Source organism: Macrosteles quadrilineatus, unplaced genomic scaffold (genome assembly GCF_028750875.1).
Source record: "Macrosteles quadrilineatus isolate MER2022 unplaced genomic scaffold, UCM_ALF_1.0 Scaffold_9__3_contigs__length_116548681, whole genome shotgun sequence".
NCBI lineage: Eukaryota > Metazoa > Arthropoda > Insecta > Hemiptera > Cicadellidae > Macrosteles > Macrosteles quadrilineatus.
In genome coordinates, this window is record NW_026542602.1 from 97,745,203 (window position 1) to 97,771,860 (window position 26,658).

General features: G+C 35.3%; 1 protein-coding gene across 1 annotated transcript in view; it reads left to right on the plus strand.

Moving 5' to 3' along the window:
* Positions 1-4,255: 4,255 nt before the first annotated feature.
* The window catches only part of LOC129003650 (uncharacterized), a 44,690-nt gene continuing 22,287 nt past the window's right edge, over positions 4,256-26,658 (plus strand). Inside the window, exons 1-9 of the mRNA XM_054431949.1 lie at positions 4,256-4,307; positions 9,539-9,697; positions 10,444-10,677; positions 17,175-17,379; positions 22,877-23,037; positions 23,600-23,731; positions 24,611-24,790; positions 25,837-26,079; positions 26,265-26,547. Coding sequence (XP_054287924.1) covers positions 4,284-4,307; positions 9,539-9,697; positions 10,444-10,677; positions 17,175-17,379; positions 22,877-23,037; positions 23,600-23,731; positions 24,611-24,790; positions 25,837-26,079; positions 26,265-26,547 — 1,621 coding nt within the window. The 5' untranslated portion in view covers positions 4,256-4,283. The remainder of the gene's footprint in view (positions 4,308-9,538; positions 9,698-10,443; positions 10,678-17,174; positions 17,380-22,876; positions 23,038-23,599; positions 23,732-24,610; positions 24,791-25,836; positions 26,080-26,264; positions 26,548-26,658) is intronic.

Consider the following 26,658-nt stretch of genomic DNA (forward strand, 5'->3'; position numbering starts at 1 on the left):
GTACAATAGCTGGCGAATGGGTGGACCGATGCTTCTAGGTGTCAAACGAGGTAACTCACATAGGGTTCTACCCATCTAGGGGGTCCCTGGAAGGTAATTGATGTAATTTCCCTATCTTGAGATATAATTGAATATAATGTATTTCATGGAAAAAAGTCTTTCAGATCCAGGATCGAAAGCACCTACACCTTAGAAGCGGAATTTGTTCACCTTTTGCTGAAATTTTACTTAGTTGAAGTGAATTAACTATTTCATGACTCTATAATGGAAATTACGTAATTCTTATACAACTGTGATTTTTATATGTAGCCGACAGTGTAAAAAATACATTACATATTGTTGGTTGATAATATAATATTTTCTAGATACTGCATAGAATCGTGACAATTTTTGACATTTTGAAGTTTCATAGCCTAAGAATGCCAACACAAGTTTTATCTATAAACTTTTACAGCATACCAATTTCTTGTTGTTATTAAACCTTTATTACCATTTATTATACTTAATCGTTTCAGATACCGTGCAAAGTTCCAAAAATAACTAGGTATTTATGTAATTAAGTTCTACTAGTGGAACCCCGTCGAAATCGACGGTCAATCTTGAGGTTTTATGTAAATTCAGCTAACTGCGATAGATAGAGTGAAGTCATTAAAATCTTAGTTAAATGAAGGGAGGATAAGCATAATAATAAGTATGACGATTGTATTCCCTAAAAACGTTATTGATGAATTCGTTTAACACAACAGTTCTTACCTTTTTATCGGCTTTAGGTTGCCCAAAAGGTTTTTTAGGAGTCTTACAATTTTGTTAGTTTGTTCATGAGTTTGTTTCATGTCAAAGCCACTTTCACTATATGGGAGAATGAGTTCATATAATTAGTCTATCATGTTACGGAAAGAGTAAATATTTATTACTACAACTAATTCCATCTGCTTTAGGAAAATCATTCAGATTGTATCCGGATTTATAAGTAAATCTTCATCTTTGGTCATAAAAATACAGAATTTTATCAGCATTAAATTAGTTTTTTTTTGTATTTGATAAAAATATCTGAATCTCCAGAAAGCAGTAACATTTTTTACTTCGATCCAAGCAATTTTAATTCCTTCTCTTGCCACATCGACCCATGTATTTATTATTTAATCATCCTGTTCTTACTTGATAATTCGTTAACTTATGGGGTAGTTTTCCTTGGCCATATCGATCACATAAAGCTGTGCATGTATTTCGTGGATGGAATGAACCATAATTTTAGGAAATTTGATCACAAATCTTGAACATTTGCGGAACCAAATCCATAACCTAGTCCAGCCTTGGTAACAAATTATGCAAATGCGGTGAGATGCGATGACACTGTTGTGTTTCCAAATGCTTTGTATGTAGTGAGGTTTAGATGCGTTGTTCGCCCTAGCTACATGTGTACATCAAAATAAAAACCCTGTACACATTTTTGTAAATACCTAAATTGACATTAGTTCAACTACTTCACCAAAACCATAGATGAAACATACTCCGTAGTTAGTCTATTCCAAAACTTGAACACAGCTCTCATCCTCAACGTACTCATCTATGAAACAATTTTCAACCCGATTATCGAAACCTTTATACCAATAAATAAATTTCTTGGTGTTCTTTCTTGAATTAAAAAATAAATGGTGATTGAAAGTAGGCAAAAGAAGGCAAGTGCCAACCTTACAATATATATAAGCTAACCCGATAAGGAATAATGATATATTCCTTCGAAATTGATATGTCACACTTATTTCATAATTTAAAATTTTCTAAGAGCAATAAAGCATAGATTTTTGAACAAAACATTTCAAACGTATCATAAATTCATCATTTTGTTGAAACTATAAAATACTTGGCATGCAGTGGAGAATCCATTTTAAATCATAAATAATAATGTAAACATTTAATTTTGACAGTTTCAGTAAACCTTTGAATACAATTTTAATATTAACAGCTGGTTCATTAAAAGTAGTGCAAAATTATCCATATGGTCGAAATGTAAACAAAATTGCAGAGTGAACTTTAAAGGCCTCTGGGGCAGAGCCCCAAGGAAATTTACCTCATTTCTCTTTTGAGGGCTCACCTACAGACCAATACCTTTCTTTAGACACCCCTACCAAGTTTTTACGCACAGCCGTTCTCTCAAATTAGCTGTGACAAAAACCCCGTTTTCCTCCATAAGAATAACATGGAATGGGAATTTAAAGGCCACCGGGGCAGAGCCCCGAGGGAATTCACCATGTTTCTCTTTTGATGGCTCATCTACAGACCAAGACCTTTCTTTGGACACCTCTACCGAGTTTCTACACCCACCCGTTCTCTCAAAATAGCTGTCACAAAGAAAAACAGTTTCAAATTAATATATAGATAATAAGTATAATTAATAGATATAGTAAGTAATATAGTATAAGTAATAGATTGGTAGTAAGTAATAAATTCTGTCAAAATATACATTTTTGTGATCAAAACTGTTAGTGAATTATTTATTCGTCAAATTACCAATCGTTAAAATGCTTACGTTGTTGACATTTTTTTGGAAAAATACTTTTACAGTATACAGTAATAATATTATATGTAACAGTTCTTTCTATACGTTGTTCCAAACAAATTCAACACATCTTCTATACTCTACACACTTTGGGTGTTGTAAAGTACAAGTAAGGCTATTAAAAAAATCGTTGTGTGAGTATGTGTGCGTGGGCCTGCGCGTGTGAGCGTGGATGGCACGTGATGTCTGTCAGTGTTGTAGCAACCTTGCCATCACTGGACATCACACTTTGTCGAGCCGAACAGGTAACACGCTTACGGAGATCTTAAAAATATTTTAATATAGGCTACACGCAATATTGTATTTGTTTTTTTTTATATTTTTATTTCTTTTGACAGTACAGAGTATTGTGCATCTAAGGTTTTTATTTTATGAAATTGTCTTAAAGTATTTAAAACATTAACGCAGTGTGTTACATGGAACTTTGAAGAAAAATGATTTTAGAATATAAAAAAAATTTCTATGAATTCGTTGCTTTCATGGATAGGTTGCCATCTGTATAAAACTTTTAGTGACGAGTTTACAAATTAATATGCATTATTTTTGGTGTTGCAGTTTATGCATATGCAGGAAAGAATTATGTATTTAACTATTCATACCCCTACGCAGTTTTATATGAGATAAATGTAGACTTTTAAGAGTTCCCTGTTAATTATTATTGTTAGTTATTGTTGAATCAGGAAACCTTAGACGTAATCAAATAACTAATAATTTATAATATAAATCTCGCAAACGGAATAATGTACGGAAATGGAAATAATTATAATATTCAATTATAGCTTTACCCAACAATTAAATATAATCTACCGTACTTACATAGTCCATAAAAATAAGAAATAAAATGTTAGGATCTAGCTTTTCTAATAATTTCTGGGATATTAGACTAGAACTATTAAACCCATAAAATCATTTATGTTGATTATTTAATAATATAACCAGTAACAGTTAAGTAAACTACTATAATAATGGTAGGAATTGTATGACTGGCTAATGACAGCATAATTACATAACTGTAAGCATAATTACATTATGTTGTTTTTAAAGAAACGTTTTGCTGAAGCTGGTCAATATAGATTGTATGTCTGGAATATAAAAGCAGTTCATATCAAATGCTATAATGTTCCTTATGGCAAAGAGTTTAAAGAGAGTTAAAGGAAGATTTCGATTAATAAATACCATTGATAAACAAATGACAAATGAGTTTTCGTTTCACACACTTTTGGACAACTTATACTTAAAAATGTTAGTAGATAACGTCACGCCACTCTCAAACAAAAACAGTATAAGTTACTGTATCAATAAAAATAAAACAATCTGTATTTTTTTCTGGATGAATTAAAACACATTAATTCTTTATAACGACACAGCTAATTCTACAACAATGATATTAAGTTTACTCACGCCATTTTTATTAAAATCACTATTTTGTCACAAAACTAATGAATTCCAAACTAATTACTGTATGTACCATTGTACCAAATTGTTGTTATGGATCAAGAGATTTTATAGTGGTTTCTCCTCTAGTCATACTTTTTGGCCCAAAAGTGGCATGATACACTGATCTACCAGTCACTTTTCACATGGTACACGGAAAGTTTCAAATCCTTCAACGTTTCCAGTGACGATGCCTCCAAGACTGTCCCCGGACGCTGACTTCACACCCCTGGAGGCCGGGGGACCATGAGAGCTCGTAGCAGAAAGACCAACCAAGCACAGGGTCTGTATGTCCACTCTAGTCCTCCATCAGGTAGGTCAATCAGCTGCTATCCATTTTAGCGAATTTCCCATATAGGGAATAAGCTATTACCGTAGTACTCATGGTAAGACCTGGACGCGGGACCGATTTTTTTTTTCGTTTTGAGGTCCCTAGAGGCCAAAAACACCATCCGTTCAAATTCATATATATATATATATATATATATATATTTATATATTTATATATATATATATGTGTCCGTTAGCACGATAACTCGAGCAAAAATGATCCGATTTTGATGAAATTTGGTACAAACGTGTAAACCTACGTTTATTCGAACGAGTTCGCAATCCAGCATGATCGGACCATGGGAACGGGGGTTTACGGGGGGTTTTATGGGGTAAAAATAGGTTTTTCCTATTTTTTACCCAAAAAACATAAAATTTAGCAATTTCTTTTCAAACCATTTTGTAGAGCTTAAAAAAACAAATAATTTAGTATATTGAAGCGTTATTATGCGCCTAATGGTTACGGAGAAAATTCCAAAAAATTGTAAATTTAAAATTCCAATGTTATTCTTATGGAGAATAAGTAAACTGTTGTAGTTTGCTTGTTTATGAACATATTTTGATCAAATTTGAAAAATATTTTTATTTCTTACTAACTATTAACATTTTACAAAAAAAGAACAGTTTTACCCTCCCTGATGCAGCAAACCTAAGTACTTGTTAAACTAATTCTATTTAAATAGGGAATAAATGTTATATTTTTAAGTAGACATTTCAGTGTAAATCCAATCAGTCAAATGGAAATTCGCTTAGTCTGCAGGTTTGCTGCGGCGGGGGTATTTTTACTTTCGACAGTTTTTTTTAACTAAATTGCTTTTTCGTCGTACTGCAGCAAAACAGCCGTTTTGAATACGGTCTAAAGCAGAATTTTTACTCTTTAGGGAGTGGAATTTAGCTGTTGTCAACTCGGTTGTAAATTATGAACGTAAACAATCATATGTATCGTAAGTATATCAATTGTTTAATCGATTATAGTAAATAGTTCGACTTATCGATACGATGAAACGATCGTAGTAGACGAAACGATTGAATCACTTACCAAACAGCTGCTTGTTTCCATTAGCAAATTATTTAAAACAAGTTAGAAGCAGTTTTGAGTGGTTATCTTTTAACGAAAACTTCTTTTACATAGTTTGCTAAAATACTGGTCCAATAAGACAAAAATATAGCCGATCCCATGGGCTAAAAGTCTTTTCAAGCCTCGCTTATTTTCTGACCTCGGCTTCGCCTCGATCATAAGACTTGAGCTCGGGTCGAAAAGAGTCACTTTAGGCCCTAGTGATGAAATATCCTATTTCAATTCAGTTCTTAGAATTGAAACGATTCACTTTACCACATTGTTTTTACTTACTTTTCAACATTGTGTTTGTTTTCACTTTACAACACTAGTGTGGTAAAGTCACGGACCAATGAGGTTCAAGGATTGAGATAAAAGAATAAAATTGTAATGCTTCCATCACCAACTTATTACCTGATAACGACAAATTCAATTGTTGATCTGCCAACTTCCGCTAGAAACACACACATTCTTTTCTTTACCTAAAAATTGAACTACAATTTGCCAACCAACAGTTGCAGAATTTTTTTGAAATCGTCAGATAGTTCTAGTGAAATAAACGACATAGAAGTAAGGGATTAAACAGTTTATAATAATCTTTTACTCCCTTAATTAAAGAAACGTTACGAGAAAATATGATGTGTACAACACGTTTTAATGATTATCCTTAACCAATAATAATAATAATAAAAATTTGTTTTTTTTTATTTAAATATTTATGTGAAGCAAAATTGTTCAATACAGTATTGCATTGCGGTATTGCTAAAACACTTGTAATAGTTGTCTACTTGTACCTAAAACAATATTTAGAGTAACAATAATTCGCTAGCAGTGCATTCTCTGAAAATAGTAAACAGAAAGAGAATATAGATAATGATGTTTTACAAACGTAATTAAATAAACGATCGTAGGTAAAGTAGTTTAGCAACTCACGTAAATTAGCCTTTACGACACTCGTAGAAGTGTTTTATACTCGTGTCGTAAAGACTATCTTTACACAATAGTTAATTGTGTAAATACTATTTTGTCAAACTGCAGCAAATCAGCCGTTTTGATTACGTGCGTTGGTGCGTTGCGGGTCCAAAGTACCGTAGCTCCTTTACTCTCTAGGGCCTCTAGTCTAGGGGTTATATTCAGTTGTAAACTTCGATTAAAAAATCGTGTGTAAAAATTATGTATAGATTAATTCAATCGGTTTTAGCTTATTGTTGCATTCTTGTTTGACGTATCGATATTATTATGTAAATTAAAACTATCGTAATATATGCAATAGCCGCTGCTTTTGATTAACTGCTTTTAATCAATGCTAAACAGCTGTTTTTTTTTCATTAGCAAAATTAAAAACAAGTTTAAATAATGATGCAATATGAAGAAAAATATAGTTCATCGCTTATTTTCCGACCTCCGCTTTGCCTCAGTCATGAAACTTGAGTTCGGGTCGAAAAGAGTCACTTTACGTCCTAGTGATGAAATATTCTTTTATGCTATACTTTCACATCCTAGTGTGCTGGACTTTGGCACGGAAGCAGTTTCACATTACCTCAGACAAGGCCTAGAGGCTGTTATCGTTGATATATATTTGGAGATTGCATCTTAGTATAAATTAAAACAAGTTAAAACCAGTCACATATTTGTTGTCCCCTTGTTAAAACAGCAGTGATGATATACCTGATAAGTTTATAGGATGAAATCTTAGGCATGAATAAATAAAATCATCCAATCACTCAGATTCAACTAAAATTACAATTTTATGAACTAATGGTAAAATATTCTAATTTAACGATTCAAATGTAAAACCAAGTATTCACATAAGTGATGACTAGATCACAAGTAATTAATTGTGAGGACGTGAGGAAGGCATTCCTTAAATCACCTCAAGGTCCATCTAGTTAAAAATTAGGTATCTCAGAGGAAAACGGTTTTTGTATTAGAAAAACCCCTCCCATTAATTGATTCAGTAACTTCTACTTCGATATGATAAATGTAGCCAAAGTGAGACACAATAAGGACATTTCAATACACTTGATGAGATCGATCATGTTTCCTGGGGATCAGGACAAGGTTAGCCGGCGACCTGCTTCTCACTATTTGTCAAGTGTGTGACAGAACAATGACCTAGGACTTGACTTTTCACGTTCTCTAGTATGGATAAAACATTCCCAGAAGATGTAAAATAAATACTAAAAGGACGGGTATTAGAACACATAACGGTATGGGCCACAAACATAGATGAGTGGCGTCACTGGTCTTAAATGAAACAAAGCTAATTATTAAAATACAAATATCAAATTACAGTCAAGATTTACAACAGTACTACCTGTTAACGATATTTTTCGTCATGTTGAAGCGATAACAGCCGTTTTTAGTACATGCGTCTCGGGTCAAAAGTAGCTCGTAGCTCGTTTACTCCCTAGGGAGTAAAAATCCTTTTTAGTTCCTAGGGAGTAAATGTCAGCTGTCATAAACTCAGTTGCTAACTTCGATTGTAAGCAATCGCATGTTTTGGAATTATGTATCGATTGATTTCACCATTGTGGCTTATTGTTGCATTCTTGTCCATTCAGTAGTTTGACATATCGATAGTACTGTATGTATAATGTACACTAACACAATCGTTATAGGCGAAATGATTTAATCATATACTAAACAGCTGCTTTTATGAGTTAGGAAAATTAAAATCAAGTTAAAAGTTGTTTTGAGAGGTTATCATATCTTTACATGAGATGTAGCCTATGTTAGTTTTTTATTAGTTTGTTAAGTAATTGATTGATCATTATTCACTTCACCCAATGATGCATGACGAAAAATATAGTTCATCACACGGGTAAAAAGTGTCTTTTCATCCCTCGCTCATTTTCCGACCTTGGCTTCACCTCCGTCGTAAAACTTGAGCTCGATCGAAAAGAGTCACGTTACACCCTAGGGATCAAATATACTATTAATTTTATGTTTATCTAAGCCTGTGGCATTTTTATTAGTTTCGTAAGGGCTCTAAACTGTGATCCTATTACTGTACTACCTAACGTCGACCTTTTGGTAGATTGCATCATTAATTTTTAAGAGGTTTGCGGCCTCTTTTAACCTGTCTTTTGCTCATTCACATCGGTCAAGCCTGTGCTTGAAGTGTTTGGCAAAGCGAGGGGTAAGTTGTACTGAAAGCGTTCAAATGTAATGTAATGATAAAATTAATGTGGTGTTTTGATGGGGGAATTCGGGTTGAGATAGTTATAAGGGAAGGGTGTGGGTGTTTGCTGATAATAATTAAAATCAGAACAAAAGCTTGACATTTTTTAAATTCAGCAAAATAACCAATTTTCAATGCACTCTAGCGGAGAGTATTTCTAATCGATTTTCTAGTGTGAATAGTGTATTTTGAAGGAAATTTTGTCACCTTCCATTTTGTACGAGGGTAAATGCCGCTAGAATTCATAGTTTTCGACTTATAATATAAACGCCGAAAAAATGCTAAAATTTTGCTATTTTTTGCGAATATCTCGGAACGCTCAAGAAATATTTGTTGGACAACTTCAGATTCGGATTCAGCGCCCCAAAAAACATAAGTTTCAGACAAAATTCCTTGGACGCCATTTTTGTCCACGTATGGTTGATTTTTACAACGGATTGACTGGACTAAACACAGTGATAACTATAGTGACAAAACATGAACTATCTGTAACAAATTAACATCACGTATAGTATTTTAAGCAAGACTTTCAATATAAGAACCTTGCTACTAGTAAGAGTATAACGTTTTCAGAGATCGAACAAATAATAAATGAGTCAATGAATGGCCTGCTGTCATTACAAACCCATCCTTAAACTGTCATTACGCAATACAACGAGCCTTTAATTCTTGCTACAAATGATTAATCAATAGGTTTTGACAATATCACATATGTGTATAATCGGCCTTGATGCAGATAAAAAGGGTCTTAAAAGAGGATTGTTGTGGAGGAAAAGAATGGTTTCCCTTGTCTGTGGTTTGATGGAGATAAACAGGGTCTTGATATGAAGAAGATAAAGGTGAAATGTAGGTAGAGAACGATTATAGTGATTGCGAGAAATACAGTAGAATCGTGATGCAATAATGAAGGGGAACTCTTATTGAGTTTAACTGTGTATCTGGATGTGTGTTAATTGAGGCAATATTTACAGAGGTGGTGCCTCATCCAAGTGTGATTCGTCAGTGGTTGCGAGGAGGAGATGTGGAGAGGCTAGAGGCGGTGGTCGTACAAGGGTTGGGTCACAAGCTGCTAGGAGAGTATGCTGCTGACATCAAGGTCAGAGCTTTCCTCAAGACTGTGCCGTCTTATCTGGTGAGTCAAGACGTATTTGGGCTTTCCTACGGTGCTTGGGGGGGGATTCAAAATGTTCTTTGCAGCCTTTCAATAAACAGACAGTAGGCCTAATTCTAAGAGTTGGTATTGGAGTTACGTACGGATCAAATTACGGTCACCCCTGTTCTATGAATATATTGCGTGTCCTACAAGGTATAAAACCAAGATGTGTTTTGCTTCATAAGTAAAGAAGTTTCAATTCCAACTCGAGCTATCAGTATAAGTAATGGAATCACAGTAGGGTACCATGGTTGATTGTTTACGGCTAACAAATTTCTATATAACCTTAAATAAAAATCAGGGTATTGTAGCTCATGATTCTTAGTTGTCAGTTTATCTATAAACTGTCAAAAATGTTTGTACAAAAATTAAATTGTAGCGTGGACTCTCTCACAAAAAATGATGAGTATTTATGAAGGTGTGAAAATAAGCAACTAAACCTTTCTTCTAGGCCCCATAATGGGTTTTGACATCAACCGCAACATTAGTTTCTTTCAGGCGATTGCCTTTAGAAGAGGCATCCTCAGTGGCTAGGCTGAGGAAGCCTCTTCAGTAAGGTTGAAGTGTCTGACAGGAATCTCCACCTGAAGCCATGGAAAACCAATAACGCAAAAGTACAAGAATGAAGAGTTCTTTTAGGAAATGTCCTTAAAAAATCACATTCCACAACTAGTATCTCAAAATTTCAGACTTGCCACAGTTTATATGTGTTTAATGTGTTTAAGGCGAGGATCGACATGTTGCACGAAGCAGCTGTTAAGGGTCACCTAACGGATCTTCAGACTCTTCTGAAACCCAGCAGCGACGGCTCCTTCACCCGCAAGAAGCTGTCTGCCCTGGCACTCAGCAAAGACTCCTCGGGGACTGGGCTGCTGCACAAGGCTGTGTACTACGGTCATCGCGACATGGTCAAGTGGCTGACCGAGCAGCATCCTGGCACTGTGCGAGTGAGGGACAGAGTAAGTAGGCCTTCAGAGTTATTGAAGAAATTACGTACTAGAGAGGACTCTAGAAGAAGAAATTATGTTAGTTTAACTTCTTCATCTCCTGCAGTCTACTCTATTGCAAGTGAGGGACAGGATACTTGACCACAGTGATAGTGCATGGCACCAGTCTAGAACCAGCGATACTACGACTTATATAGACGTATAAGTTATAGCTACCGTGTTCGGGGGACTGGTCAATTTCTGTAAACGTGGTTATTTAACTACATAAGTTGAGGATGTAGCTAGTCTTAAATTAACCCAATGTAACAGTTTTACTAGGACTCTTTGATCATAACCATCGGAAACCATTCAAAGACAGTTGGGTCCAGTTTTTTCAAGGGCTATTGATTGTTTTATGGCCAAACCGTAAACCTTCCCGTTTTTAGGTGTGTAACCTAACTCAGCAACTGGTTGAGGTTGAACTTCTTTTGGTCCAACTAATTCTTCTTTGAAATTTACCTTGCTAGTGCCAAAACCTTAAAGGGACCTGCGTGTAGGTTTGTTGAGATAAGGGGCCAGCTGGTTTTATTTATTCTAGAAGTACCCTAATAAAACGTGTTTACCATCAACGCTCCATTAGGCACGATATGTTGTCTTAATAAATCCAAAAGAGGTAGTGGGAATTTGTATAATCTCTAGTTTCAAAGTTGTATCCTGAATCGCCTGGCCACCTATGCGACGTATTCGTAACGATTTTCTATGAATCTCTATGAAATGTCTAGACTTATAATCTTGAATCTAGACTTAATGATTTTGTAACAGTTTCGCAGGTTAAACTTTAATAACCGTTCGCAAACCTGTAAAAACATTCCCAAAGACATCACATTAAAAAAACCTTAATTTACATTCCATTCAAGTTTCGTTTAACATCACGGTCCAGTGGGCGTACATTCAGAGATTGTGTACCAAATTTAATAGATAGTTTTAAATGTGCGTAAGAGATGTGCCTCCGGGGTTTTGTGGCTCAGGCACTGAACTTATGAACTTAGAACGCAGATTTTGCTATGGGAAACACTTCCGGTCCAAAGCCACACAACGTGATACAACGACATTCACATCATGTTGCCACATTGGCAAAATTGTTTTACAGCTCTTGAAACAAAATGCTTTTTTCAAGACACTTTCAAATGAAATCCCTATCACATATTTTATTTACAGCGTGGGGTGAAAATAGAGAAGTCTGTACATTACATATTTTTGGTCGAGTTTTCGACCACTGGACTACCTCTAGTTTTATTTTGTTTGACAAAAGTTGAGTAATTTTCTCCCAAAGTTGTAAAAAACATGTGATTAGGTCATCGTTAGATCGACGGCCTGTTCACTGTTTGAGTATCGAATCCCCAACCAATGGCAGCTCTGCACTGAATATTTGATACCGTTGTCTTGGTCTAATGCCGTCAGTTTCACTACAACCACACAACCCTCTCACAGTAAGTAACTACTCTTTGATCTGCGTCTTTTGAACTTTTTATCGGGTAATCTTTCCTTGACAAAGAACCGTTGGTGTTTTAGGCTCATCGTCTGTCACCGCTCTTTGATGTATTCGTAATATTTGAATGATTTAACGAAAACTTGTTAAATAATTGCCTATATATTTGATAAGGTATACAATTTTATAATTTATGTATGAACATTTCTTAAATCTTTGCTCGTATAAGTGGTGGCATTTATAGTGGAATTAACACCTAAGTTCTCCGTTTAACGACAAAAATAACTATAATGACAATATTTTATTGTCAGTAAAATGTGTCTAGTATTTTCCTTGAAATAAAAACCACCTATACAGTATTTCCATACCGTGGAAAGTTTATCTTTTATTTCCCTGTTGGCAAAAGTAGTGTAATACAAAATCGGTCAAGTATTCCTGTTTAAAGTAAACGCTATACTTTCTCCCACGGCAAAAGTTATCTAGTACTAGCTGTAACCCGCGGGCTTTGCCCCGTTTAACTTCTTAATTTTCAAGATTATCTCGTTCGCATGGCTCAATCACGTCCTGGTTGAAGTTTGTTCGCTACGCTCACTCACCTTTAGGTTGGAGCTCGTTCGCTACGCTCACTCACCTTTAGGTTGGAGCTCGTTCGCTACGCTCACTCACCTTTAGGTTGGAGCTCGTTCGCTACGCTCACTCACCTTTAGGTTGGAGCTCGTTCGCTGCGCTCACTTGCCTTCAGGTTAGCTCGTTCGCTACGCTAACTCGCCTCCAGGTTGAAGTTCGTTCGCTACGCTCACTCACCTTTTGGTCGCAAAATAGCTGTTGTCATAAATGTAAAAGAAATAATAGTGCTGCACCCTGTTGGTAATCCTTGTAACTTTAATGCTATTGAACATCATAGAACAGAACCAACTTGTTTAATTGAAACAGCTGTTAAGATTCAATAATTCCATTTCTCATAAGGTTAACATGGGAAACTCCAGAGCCACTGGGGCGGAGCCCGAAAGGATTTTTGAAATAAGAATATGCCTATATGTTAATCGGGAATGTGAGCTATCATCATGCCAAATTTCAGCCCAATCCGACCAGTATTTTTCGAGTTTACTTTTCCCATACACACATACACACATACAGCAACCACCTCTTTTTAGCGAATTTCCCATATAGGGAATAAGCTATTACCGTTGTACTCATGGTAAGACCTGGACGCGGGACCGATTTTTTTTTTCGTTTTGAGGTCCCTAGAGGCCAAAAACACCATCCGTTCAAATTCATATATATATATATATATATATATATATATTTATATATATATATATATATATATGTCCGTCAGCACGATAACTCGAGCAAAAATGATCCGATTTTGATGAAATTTGGTACAAACGTGTAAACGTACGTTTATTCGAACGAGTTCGCGATCCAGCATGATCGGACCATGGGAACGGGGGTTTACGGGTGGTTTTATGGGGTAAAAATAGGTTTTTCCCATTTTTGACCCAAAAAACATAAAATTTAGCAATCTCTTTCCAAACCATTTTGTAGAGCTTAAAAAAACAAATAATTTAGTATATTGAAGCGTTATTATGCGCCTAATGGTTACGGAGAAAATTCCAAAAAAATTTAAATTTAAAATTCCCATGTTATTCTTATGGAGAATAAGTAAACTGTTGTAGTTTGCTTGTTTGTGAACATATTTTGATCAAATTTGGAAAATGTTTTTATTTCTTACTAACTATTCACATTTTACAAAAAAAAACAAAAAAAAAAAACAGTTTAACCCTCCCTGATGCAGCAAACATAAGTACTTGTTAAACTAATTCTATTTAAATCAAGAATAAATGTTATATTTTTAAGTAGACATTTCAGTGTAAATCCAATCAGTGAAATGGAAATTCGCTTAGTCTGCAGGTTTGCTGCGGCGGGGGTATTTATAATAGTATAGATTTCTCTTTTAGTAAAAGATATAATAGAATCTTCTTTTTTGGCGTACGTTTTTTAGTATTCCCCTTGAGTCAATAATCTTATTAACTCCCTGTGTTGTGCAAAAAGTCCACTTTCAATGACGGCGGGTTTAAAATTTCTGAGGGGTTATTGCGGACATTTGCTATCATGATTAGTAAGACCATGTTTTTACGACTTTTCAGGATCTGCAATCTGATCCAGTTCTCTGATTAGGAAATACATAAAACAAAACAAGATTCGTAAACAAAGCCAGCTTAAACTAAAAAATTGTCAGAATAACAACATAGAGATTCTTATAGTACCTAGTCAGAACAACATGCAAAAAGAAAAACCTTTTTAACCGACTTCCCCACTACCAACAAAAGGAGGAGGTTCTCAATTTGTTTGTGGCGATGTTTTTTTTTTCTATGTATGTTCACCAATTTCTCTGTGATTCTTTTACCGATCAAAGTGGTTCCACCACCAAAATAACCAGGAGAGTTTCTATTTGGTACCTTATATATTATGCTTAAGTATAATATTTGTTTCGGTGAAAAATTCTGAAAACCTTAAATATTCAACATTTATTTTGTTTACATTTGTGCAGATTGTTTACATTTGTGCAGAGAAGGCAATAAATAATAATAACATTCCTACAGCTGTTAGTTGAAACCATTTAAATGAAGCTACAGACAATTCTTCATGAAACAGTTGCTTCATATTGATCAATAAACTATTTCTTGCCATGGAGCCTAAATGAATTACATTGAGAAAAATGCATTTTGTTTTGGTTACTATAAAAAATGTATTTTAAAGTTTGACCTGATTTGTGTATACAGTAATTCTGTTTTTAGTATTGAATATTCTGACTTACAAAAACATATATGTTTCAATGAATAGCTGTATGATATTGACAAATAAAGGTGTATTGTGAAAACCAAAGCAATCGTAAAACAGGTCTAAATATAAATTAAATGCATTTATTCCATACACGACCTAAGAAGTGTGACAGTGCATAATCGTCAATTGTCTTAAAAGTGTTAAATATTTTAATTATCAAACATGCATTTGCAGATGTGGAATGTTTATTGATATTCTCTACCCAGTTACTATATCATATCAATACTATTATGCCTGCTTCGGAAAGTCCTAGAGGAAGATGATTTGCAGTTTTGACTAGGCTATATCTTGATCAAACAAAACCACCTACATGGCTTGCACCACTTTTAGCTGAACCAATGTTTCATATGCATATTTAATTTGCAGATGTGGAATGTTTATTAATATTCTCTACCCAGTTACTATAACATATCAATACTATTATGCCTGCTTCGGAAAGTCCTAGAGGAAGATGATTTGCAATTTCGACTAGGCTATATCTTGAGCAAACAAAACCCCCTACATGACTTACACCACTTTTAGCTGAACCAATCTTTCATATAATATTTTCCAAAGGTACTATACGTGTTAACGACCAATTTTCCACTTTTGAGAGATTTTTTAGTGCTGGTAGCTGAGGAATAACTTTCATATTGTTCCAAAAGGCTTGAGACGTTACTGTATTTCTTTTTATAATGTAGAAGTACACCGATTGCAGGAAACGATGATGTCTGACATTTCAATGTATCTAGAAAAGACAATTAGTTTTTCATTAGGCCTAATGTAATGGACAACTCTTTCTTTCTTAAGGAATATCTAAAAATGTCTATTTTCATACCCATTAAGAATAAGAATAAGAATATTACATTGATTTTAAGTATAAGAACATTGATTATGTAACCTGAACAGGTGACTCTTAAAATAATGATTGTTCTGTGGAACTTTTGATTGTGTCAAACAGTTTTGCTTATCAAAAATCCTGAAGTAATTAATATATAAAAAATTATACAGTCACTAAAAATCATGAAATAATTTATTTTTGTAAAAAAATTCAACCGACTTCAAACGCTCTAAAAAGAATGAAATAATTTCAATAAAGTAAACTTTTGTATTAGGCAAGCTCACGTATTTCAAGTCGGCGCGGCTCAAACTGCAAATATGATTGAAATTAAATGTTGTGTGTGTATTTTGAAAATCAATAAATTGTAGCTGGATAACATAAATATATAAAAAAACATACTGAACTGTTTTGTTTATATATTAAAGGAAATATTTTCTTGTATTTTATGTTTACTTCAGAATAAATGCATTATGAAAATAACACACACAAATGTTCTATATGAATAGGAAAATAATTTAGTTTGATATTATTATAGGGAAAAGAAGCTAGTTTAGTATTAAAACGTTACTTTTCCAAGTTAGAAACATTTAAATGCGTTATAATCTTTTTAAAGATACTCGTTAATACCACTATAATGCCGATCTCTGATTACGGTAATAAAATAACACTTAACGCATAACTATGAAAAAGACATGCAGATTAACACCTTTAGTTATAGAGTCACCTGCAATATGGACACCCTCTTTCAATTTTGTATCAAACATCATCATAGAGTCGCGCCCACTTAAAATACGTGAGCTTGCCTAATACAAAAGTTTACTTTATTGAAATTATTTCATTCTTTTTAGAGCGTTTGAAGTCAGTTGAATTTTTTTACAAAAATAAATTATCGTACCCAAATTTGTTCTAATTTATTGTATGTTTTAGGTTTCAATTTTTAATACGACATAGTTTTTTGTGGTTATTATACAATATGTGATTTACCAGCTTTAGATGGGTTTGTTTTAAAAATCCATACTATAAATTGGTGTAAAACCCCTGCATTTATGTTACAAATTTATAGCATGGACCAATTCATAGCGTTGCTTAGGCAACCGGTTTCTAGTCACCCTCAGGCCAGTCAAGATGTCTAGTCGCTTCATATGAAGGTCGTTAAATGATAATTAATATTAATAAATAAGACATCACATTCACACATTTAAATTGGACATTTATGGTGATAAAAACAGAGATAATACTGTAGCGATACGGGACACTATGTCGCAACTCTTTGATCGCATAAATGCAGGTATTTGACACCAATTTATAGTATTTAAATGCGACCAGGAGGCTAAAATCAATATAAAAATCCATGTTTTTTCACTCTTGTCACAGGAGGGAAGATCGCCACTACACTACTGTGGAAGAGCCTCGGACCCAGAGTGGACCTGGAGCATCCTCCGCCAGGCCGGTGCCGACGTTGCTCTCCTAGACGCCCGAGGACGTCCTCCCCAACACTACATGGACCATCCGGAGGAGGCTGAGCTGCCGTCAACACCGTCTGTCGTACCTCCAGGACGCTTCACTTCCGGGGCGAATGGTGAGTGAAGCATGTGTGTGTCTAACTTTGAAACCCATTGGGAGGTAATTGAAAGAAATACGTAATTTTCAGTAATAGAAAATGCCTTATTTAGCACAAGGGAGAATTTCTCGTGTATTTTAAACACATCTTTTACATTTGCAGACTTTATTTGAATGAATTGTTTGAAACAGACTGGAGCGTGATAATTTTGCTTTGATTCACGATGTAGTTGGCGCTGTTGGACAGGAAAGAAAGCACGTAGTTTACTGGTAACAACGGGAGATTTGTAGTTATCCAATGTTTAGTTGCACTAATGTATTAAAAACGTGTCATAACAGTGCTCATTTTTGTGACTTGGTTTTTTAACATATATATTTCTAAAACAATAGTTTTGCTGTTCAGCCTGTTTCTTATGTGATTGCGGTTCCTTTGTGGGCTTGTTCTTGTATGGTAAAGAATTTTACGCCATACTACACTGTTTTAACGAACTTCCCACGCAAGTATTTAGTCCAGAAAACAGCTGTTTGTCGCCAGCTTAATCAAATGGGGGTTTCATTGCGTACTACTGTCATGCAGTTTTATTATAATGTTTTTTTTATTTAGTTTTACCGGACACCAACCAGCTGATTATACTGTATTTGGGTGGCAATGAGTGGTTGTAGACAGAAACATAACCTCGCTTAGAGGTTTTGACTAGTGATTGTTAGTCCTTTAGTTGGTGGTAATTGGCCTATATAAGGATTTGTAGAGATTTAGTAGTATGGCGTAAACTATCGTACGTAACTCGCCCAAAATGTGTTTACCGGACTCGTATGGTAATCCCGTACCGTACTCGACTTCGTCTCGCACAGGAACGACCACACTCGTCCGGTAAACACTTATTTTCAGGACTAGTAACGTAATATACTATTACATTGGAATATATTCATTTTAAAATGCATTCAGAAAAAATAATAAATGCAATTTCAAAGAAGAATACTTAAGAAAAATTCATAGAGGATTTCATTTTACTCTTGACTATTTTTTTTATTTGATTGTTTTTGAGTGCCGTGAAGAATAATAATTGTTCTGAGCTTTTACTGAAACCGGCACTTTTTGATAGTTTGTTGAAGAATCCAACAACTAAACCTGAGGTATTTATATTTCCAACAAATGGCCGATGGAACGAAGGATTGTTTACTGAGGAGGTCGGCAACCTCATACAATATGTAAATAACACTGCGGAAGACCCAGAAAGTAAAATAGCGATAGCGATGTCAGACAAGGGTGGTTGTGGGGTGGAAGGGGGAGAACCGGAAGTTTGCGTGTTAAAAAGAAAATAAACTCGTGACGTCACAAACTGACCACACCGGAAACGCTGTATTATGTATTTATAACCGTTGACTTTGAATAGTGCAAGGTGCAAGGTACACTTCTGCCTATTGCCAAATATATTAAAGCCTGTTACGACGTGTTCCAAGTGCCCCTGATTATTTTTGTCTTATGTTTGGGAAGGTTTTATATATTTGCGTTACTTCTTGTTATGAGAAGACATAAGACGATAGTTTACATACACGCTGTTTTATTTATTTAACATAGACTATAATCTGGTTGGATAACTATAAATACAACAGCAAATATTCATTTACATAAACCGGGCATAAACTTACCTAAAACTTGCCTTCTTAAGCCTTAAAAATATTAACCTCTTGAACTTTGGTAGTTTTGACTCGTTCCACTTAAATTGAGGTAAATACAGCCTATCGGAGGAATCTAGCGTGTTTCAATCCACTGATACTCAACGCAGGACATCGACTTGTAAATAATATATGGCTGTTGGCTGTGGATCAAACCATGATTGTTGAAAATGGTATAAGTGGAAGGTTTTGACCTGTCAATGCCACTCTTACACGCACGGCATGACGTCATGCACACCAAGTTACACCACAATTCTATGGTGAATTAAACAATATTCGATAAATTAGTTAACTCTTAACTAATGTTACTTTGATTAATATTATTCGATGCTGAGATAGTGCAATTCGTACACAGAAATGTTATTGAGAAATATAACTCTACTTTGCGGATAACATTTCGTACTACCTACTACTGGGTATTGAACTAAGTGTTCAAAATGCTCAATCAGACTCCATCTAGTACGAAGTTTTTCAATCTTACTCAGTGTTACGGTAGAACAATATCTCGCAACGTTGCTTTAAACTCTGTTACACTGATCAATCTTTCTTACTCTATGTTGATTGCAGCTTTCCGTAATGTTGTTTGACTGCCATGCTACACTGCTTATGTCGCAATCGTCAAACATTACGTAAACAGGTTTAAACAACATGATAAATGTGTCATTCTAGTTCAATTGATTTTCCGTAACACCAAAAACCTTGTTATGTTGTTAGGTACCGGTATGTTGTTTGTTATCTTGTTATGGTCATATAACATTACTTAAACCATATAGTGTAATTCAAAATAGTGTTGGTTTACCTGTGGGACATAAAAAATTAACAAAAGTAAATTTACATACTTTCTCTATTTTGCTTGATGTTATTGAAAATCCAGTAATCAATAACAGATTATAATTATAAACACAATTATACTGGATGAACGGCTGGGGTAACTATGGAATATTATCGGGAAAATGAGAAAAAATTGAAAAAAATGCAATACATTTCGAACCATGTTATAATAATGACTTACAGTATTGGGGGTTGTGCCGATGCGATGATGATCGAATCAACGTTAAATAATTACATCTATACATATAATTAAATGGCTGTGGATACTTCGAAAGCAATTAGAAACATCTATATTGCAGTCAATCTTAAGTCAGTGTTGTTCGCTAATCGATTCCAGTCAATTACGATTATAGCCAATCGCGTGAGAGCACTATCGATTCGTTTGAATAAATAATTGTTGATGGTTAAACAGAGAAATTATCCGGATTTACTGAAACTACAGATAACCTCGTGGATGTTTAATGATTCACTGATCTGCCAAACGATACATATTTTAAAGCCAATTAGCATTATTAGCATTAACTTTGAAAGTGAAGTGAGTTTTACGAAGTATCTGAGTCAGATTTTGAATTTCAATTCATAGAAAATAAAAATTAATAAAAAAGGAAATCAGTACCTATTGGAATGTAACTGGGAATACGATCTCTCTCATGTCCGCCAATTGAGCAGAGATGAAAAACAATAATTTTCTTTCTAAAGCAATTGTTGTATTACAAAATACATTACAACATAACACGTTCATCTAAGATAGTTAACTATATTTTCATACATAGAGTTGCAGTACAGTTTAATTTGAGCTCCGAACCAGCAAATCTTTGCATCATCATATATAACAAAAACCCATTGGCGATTGGCGGGATTTGAACCAAGGAGCTTGAGGACCGTAGTCCCGCGTTCTACTACTACACCCAACTCGCTTCCCCGAGTTCCATTTGATACACAATGTTGTATGAGTGTGTGTTACCGAGTTCACTCAATCTTATTTTGGCAAGTTCATTATTAGGGGTGAAGGTTGCATGATAATTAGAATGTATTGAGGTTGAGGTAAGTGATGGAAGGGTGGTATGAAAGTGACAAGGGTTGGACGTAAGATAGAAGGGGTGGAACAGGGAGGCGTATCGAGGTTTCTGATATTGTGGAAACCAATTATCCATCGATCAATATGGTGAGTACAATGGTTGACCTAGATACTAGAAAAACTGGGTTGCACTTGTTAAAACAATTTACCTCAATTTGTATCGAATTTCTTGATGGGGTGTAAAACTGCAGTTTACCCACGCAGTAGCCTTGATGGCCTCCCCCTCAACTCTAATGTATGTTGAATATGTTCCAGACACTAAGATTAAAGTTGAAACCATCTAAGTTTTATTTTACCATACCATTTTTAACCTGCAAAATTGATATTAATAAACTAAACTTATTTTAATGTCCCCCTCATTCTAGTACGCTAGGTTCTAGCCCGGAACTGTTTTATACTTTAGGCGGAGTTAAAGGTGGCCATCCCATAGTACAGTCCTGGTAACAGATAAAATCCATTATTGGTGATTGCCAGAATTTGAACCCAGGACCTTAGGTTCCGAAACCTCTCGCTCTACCACTAGACCAGCTTGCCCCCCAATACATTATTTTTCCTACTGTTACCTGACGACAAAGCGGGCTTTCTTGTACTAGTTGATTATAGCACGCAAAGTAGCTAGCCGCACTCATTTTACTTGTCTTACCGGTACTCATTTTTTTGCCACACTCCAGTATTCCAACCAAACAACACAAAAAAGTTTGCTTTTATTTTTAGGCACGTATAGTATGTGTAAGCTTGAAAAGTTGGCAACACTTAAGTGAAAATAAATATTCACTTCACTTATAATAAAGATAATACAACGACGATCAGCTGGTGCCGTGTTTCCTATTTTGTTCAACCGTTCAACGTTTGGATTTAATCTACTAACCTAAATCGTGTTGTTTTGTGGTTGAAAGAGAAGACTAATTATTTCTATGCTTTAGAGCTTTAGTATCTGTAGGAAAAATATAATGTGTAACGCGAGTCTTCGCACACTAGTTACACAAATGGAAATAACTATTTCCTACCACTGCATGGAAATGATCACATATAGCCACACCTAAACATTACTCGCTAATCAGCTGATTTCATTGTTGGCGTTTCAATCTACACCAAAAACCAACAACAACAGCCTCCGTAGTCCGTGTAGGATCAGAGTACAACGCCAACCGGTAAGCAATATCCAAAGCAAAGCAGAAAATAACATTACCTAAAAAAGCAAACATAACCTAAAGCGTAATATTAATACACAAATAGCTATAGGTACCATTTCTTGCTAAAACATATTTTAAATGTTATTTTAAACTATTTTGTGCTGTAAAGCATTTTTATATAACCTGAAGGTGTTTGGATAGAAAATAAAAATAAATGAAAGATAAAATGTCATAATTTGTATTTTTATCCATAACATTATTTTTTTGGAAATTGGCCATTAACATGATGGAAATGGATATTATTATATTTAAGAACAACAACGGAATGGCCTCTGATTATTACTCTAATTTAGCTCTAGCTATAATATTTGCCGACGTTTTCGCTCAAGCAGCAAGGAGCGATTGATGTCTAATGAGTACAAATCTGTGCAGCCCTTATTTTTTGTCCACGCTTCCTTTTTGTAACCATTGATCCCATTTTTAATGTTTTGCATTATTAATTATCCTAATAACTCTGTGCAGGCTCACCTCTTGATACTTTCCCGACACAGGCCCAATACAGGTGTGCACATTATTTGATTAAAATGAGATCACAGATCTCTTAAAAACTACGGGGTCGGGAGTGTGAGCGTTCTCAAAGTATTGAGAACTAGTGTTCCAATCTAGCCAGATAGGGCGGTAACTACTTGGTCCTTGTCACTGCACTGTACATTGTTTTCGTCATATATATGCAGTATCACTTGCTGTCTAGTGTAAGTGTAATGAACAACATTTTACGAGATATTATTGTTACGCAGGACTTGTGGTAAAACCAGCCAACATCCGTATCTGGATCCACGACCGAGACCTCGGCAGGCTGGCGCAGGTGGTGTGGGAAGGATACGGTGAGAAGCTGCGGACAGAGACTTCCCAGCACAATCAAGTCAAGAACTTCTTGTCTGCCGTGCCTTACATCATGGTCAGTATTATTATATGTGTTTTTGTTTTCACTTGGTGTTCTTTAATACATTCACTATTCTTTCATGATCATTGTGATGTTTTACCTGAATGTTTTATGCCTATGAATTGCCTTTCCTTGCCCTTGATTTGGAATATTGGGAGTCAGTTACTTCCTCTTCCTATAAACATACACTATAGAAGAAAAGGCTTCCATGGTTAAAGTAGTCTGATATTAAACTGGTAAAAATACTGGATGGGGTTTTAGTTTTGTTTTAAATTAAATTCATTTAATTTGTTCACATCTTAAACCAATTTGCGTAATAGGTTTTGAATATTTTTGTTGTTTTGTTGCTGCAGCTCTGGGCAAGCTACAATTCATCGACCCAATTCTCTTCATATTGCAAAATATGAAGCTTGTGTTAGTAGCTTATCACAGCATACTATGTCAGTAGCTCAATTTAAGCAAGTGTTTTTATACAACTAGCTATAACTTTAATAGGTATGGAATGTTACGTTAACAGTGTATCTACAGGTATGAGCATATATTTGATATATTTACTTTATGGTGTTCACTTGTTCAGGGAGTGATTAAGGACATGCACACTGCAGCGATTAACAATGACACGATCCTTCTGCGCAAAAGAACTGAACCTCCTGTTCCTCGACAAATCGTTATTGCGAAGGACCAAAATGGCCTCACGCCTTTGCACAAGGTTTGTCTACACAAACTTAAAGTATTTGTCCCTTTAACTAGTGATTAGATTATGGATTCATAGAATGATGTCAACACACCAGGTTGTGTATTTTGAGGTGAAGAGTGAATATTGAATGAATGTGACAACAGCTTTTGTTACTGTTCAAGATCAGATTGTTCCTTTGCCAGGACTACTCAACTCCCTGATCCTTGGTGGACACTCCTGATTTTCATGGACTTTGCTGGGTCCTTTGTAAAAGCCCAGAGATCAAGGACATCTGGGTCCAGTTTTGAAACATAAAAAATTGTATGATATTTCTCAGGGTTGAAATGATCTTCTGATTGCAAGGTGGGCACTCTAACCTCTAGGTTGAGGTTAATCTAATAAGGAGTATGTTATAGTTCGGCCGCTTAGAAAGCGACCTCCTCCAGCATTGGTTTAGCGTTAGCGTGCAGGTCGTTTTCTAAGCGGCCGAACTATAGTATGTTTAATTCGTGGTAATTTTATTAACAGAACTTTTTATATCTGGTCTACAACAATATAACTAAAACTAACTCTTTGTTTGAAGTTCATTGTTGGTGGTGGTGAGTTAATGTTGTTCAAAGGTTTATTGCAGACATTTATAGATTATAGTGATTTGTTATTAATTGCATGTTGTATCATGACTTGACTGCTATACAGTGCATATTTTTTGACTACTACCCTCTGTAGTGTATTCCAACTTAGGTTGGGCGTTTGTGTATTGTTAGTTGTAATGTGTTAGTTAAGTTTTTTTCACCTGAAGACGGGATCAGATTCCAGATCCCGAAACGTTGTGTATTGTTTTTTACATTCGTGATGGAAAATGTCTGCAATAAACCTTTGAACAACATAAAACTAACTATGATACGTCTCCAGGCAGCAGGTCTGGGCCATGTTGAGATGGTTAGAGCTGTACTGTCAGCTTGTCCAGAGGCTGTAGGAGTGTTAGACCGAGAGGGCAGATCCCCGCTGCATCTTGCTGCGGCGGCTCGAGGCAGTGGAGCTACCTACGACCTCCTCCTAGAGCAGGGGGCTGACGAAAACATTTTGGACAAGGTGATGAGATGATAAGTGGAAAAGTTAAAGATTTTGATGGTTCTTGAGAGTAATAAAGAATCAGCTGGAGTATAGGACATCAGCTGTACATAAGTTGTCACTGACTTTTGCTAAAGAAGTTAGACTCCATTGTTAAACTTACTATAGTGTCGTTATTAAAATCTAATTGTGATTGTTTTTATTTCATTAAAGACCTATGACTTTACATAGAATAAACTTCCTAAAGTTCAGGATCATCTCAACAGATTGCACCACCCGTTTTTGGCTTCAAATTTTTACATTACAAGGGAAATCTATTCAGCGGATAGTCAATGCTAAGACCCTTCCCTTTAACAACGTTTATACAAATTGAATTTTTCAAATATTTCATTAACTTTAAGTTTTATTTCCTATGACATTGGTAATATCTCTTGAATCTCGTCTTGAGACAGCTCTGTAAATTGTGGGTTCAAAACCGATCTCGGTCAGGTCTGGTGTGCAGCTCTCAGTGGTTCACCTGTCTGTAGGACTTGCGCTACATTGATATGGCAATAGCATTAAGCTGGGACTGGTTGTTCTAGTGCACAACTAGCACCAGCACTTTCATCCTCCCCATAGATCCTCAAAAAATGAATAATACCAGGATTTCACTTGGAAAATACCCCAATACCAGTGTGAAAAACAGAAACCTTGGTGGTAGAGGCCCACCAGAAATAAATGGTGGACAGCTCAGGTGGAAATTGACTTGATGTTTCAACTTTATGTGAAGTGTACACAAATCACGCATATTGTGCTTTTTACCCATCCTTACTGTGTATGTCCACTGAATGCTGTTTAATTGTTTAATGTTAGTATTAATTTTAGATGAAGGTAAAACAAATTTTAAAATATGCATAACTTAATAATTTTGAAACAATCTCAAAGAGTTTGGTGTTTTTTCGATTCACTCATTACATGCCTTGCTCCTTAAATTTGAGATTCAGATAAAAGTTTTAGTAAAATAGCTAAAAAAAAAATTAAGTAATAAGCAGTAACTTACTAGCTAATAAACTATTGTAATGTTGTAGAAAGGGAGGGTCCCAAGCTACTATATACACAACGTGAAAGAAATTGACCAGAAACAGCTGACCGTGGTTCCTGAGACAACTCGGACATCCACAGTTTTCCCAGCCAACTGGGAATGGAGCAGCTTGCGACTGGATTGGCTAGGAGTGAAAAAACCCAAGCCTGCTCCTCCACCTCCACTCAATAATGGAGACAGCGCTTTTGAGGACGAAACTCCAGAGCGGAATAGTTCTCAAGGGAATGAGGTAAATTTGGGTTTAAAATCTAGCTTAACTAGGTTTGTAAAACAAGCTTCTTAACCATTTACTAAAAAAAAAACATTTCTTTATCACCTTCTGTTAGCAGACAGACTGATAAATGTCACCTACAACCACTGTCACATAATATTTATCTTTATTGAGAACTCTAATGTTCTTTTTCACTTTTGCAGATAAACAACAACTTTGCAAAAGAGCCACCAACTCGTCCTCAAACTTATGACATTGATGTAGACCCAGATGAAGGTGTAGAAGAAGAGGAAGAAGACAAAGAAAGAGGTTATATAGCAGATAGTGATGAACAGGAGGGACATTATGAGGCAGAATATGAAGAAGTGGACCCAGAGTATGAGCTGACAAATGAACCAGAGAGAAGAAAAGAAGACAAAACTCCAGAAGAAGAAAACGGGGAGAAAACAGAGGAAGAGACAAAAGATAATGAGGAAGAACAAGCAGGTAGGACGGGTCAATCAAAGGTGTATAATGTTATTGATGATGGTCTTAATGTTTTGGGGAGGGGAATGCAAAAAGTAACAGCAGAAAGCAAACAAAATGTGGCTACAATCA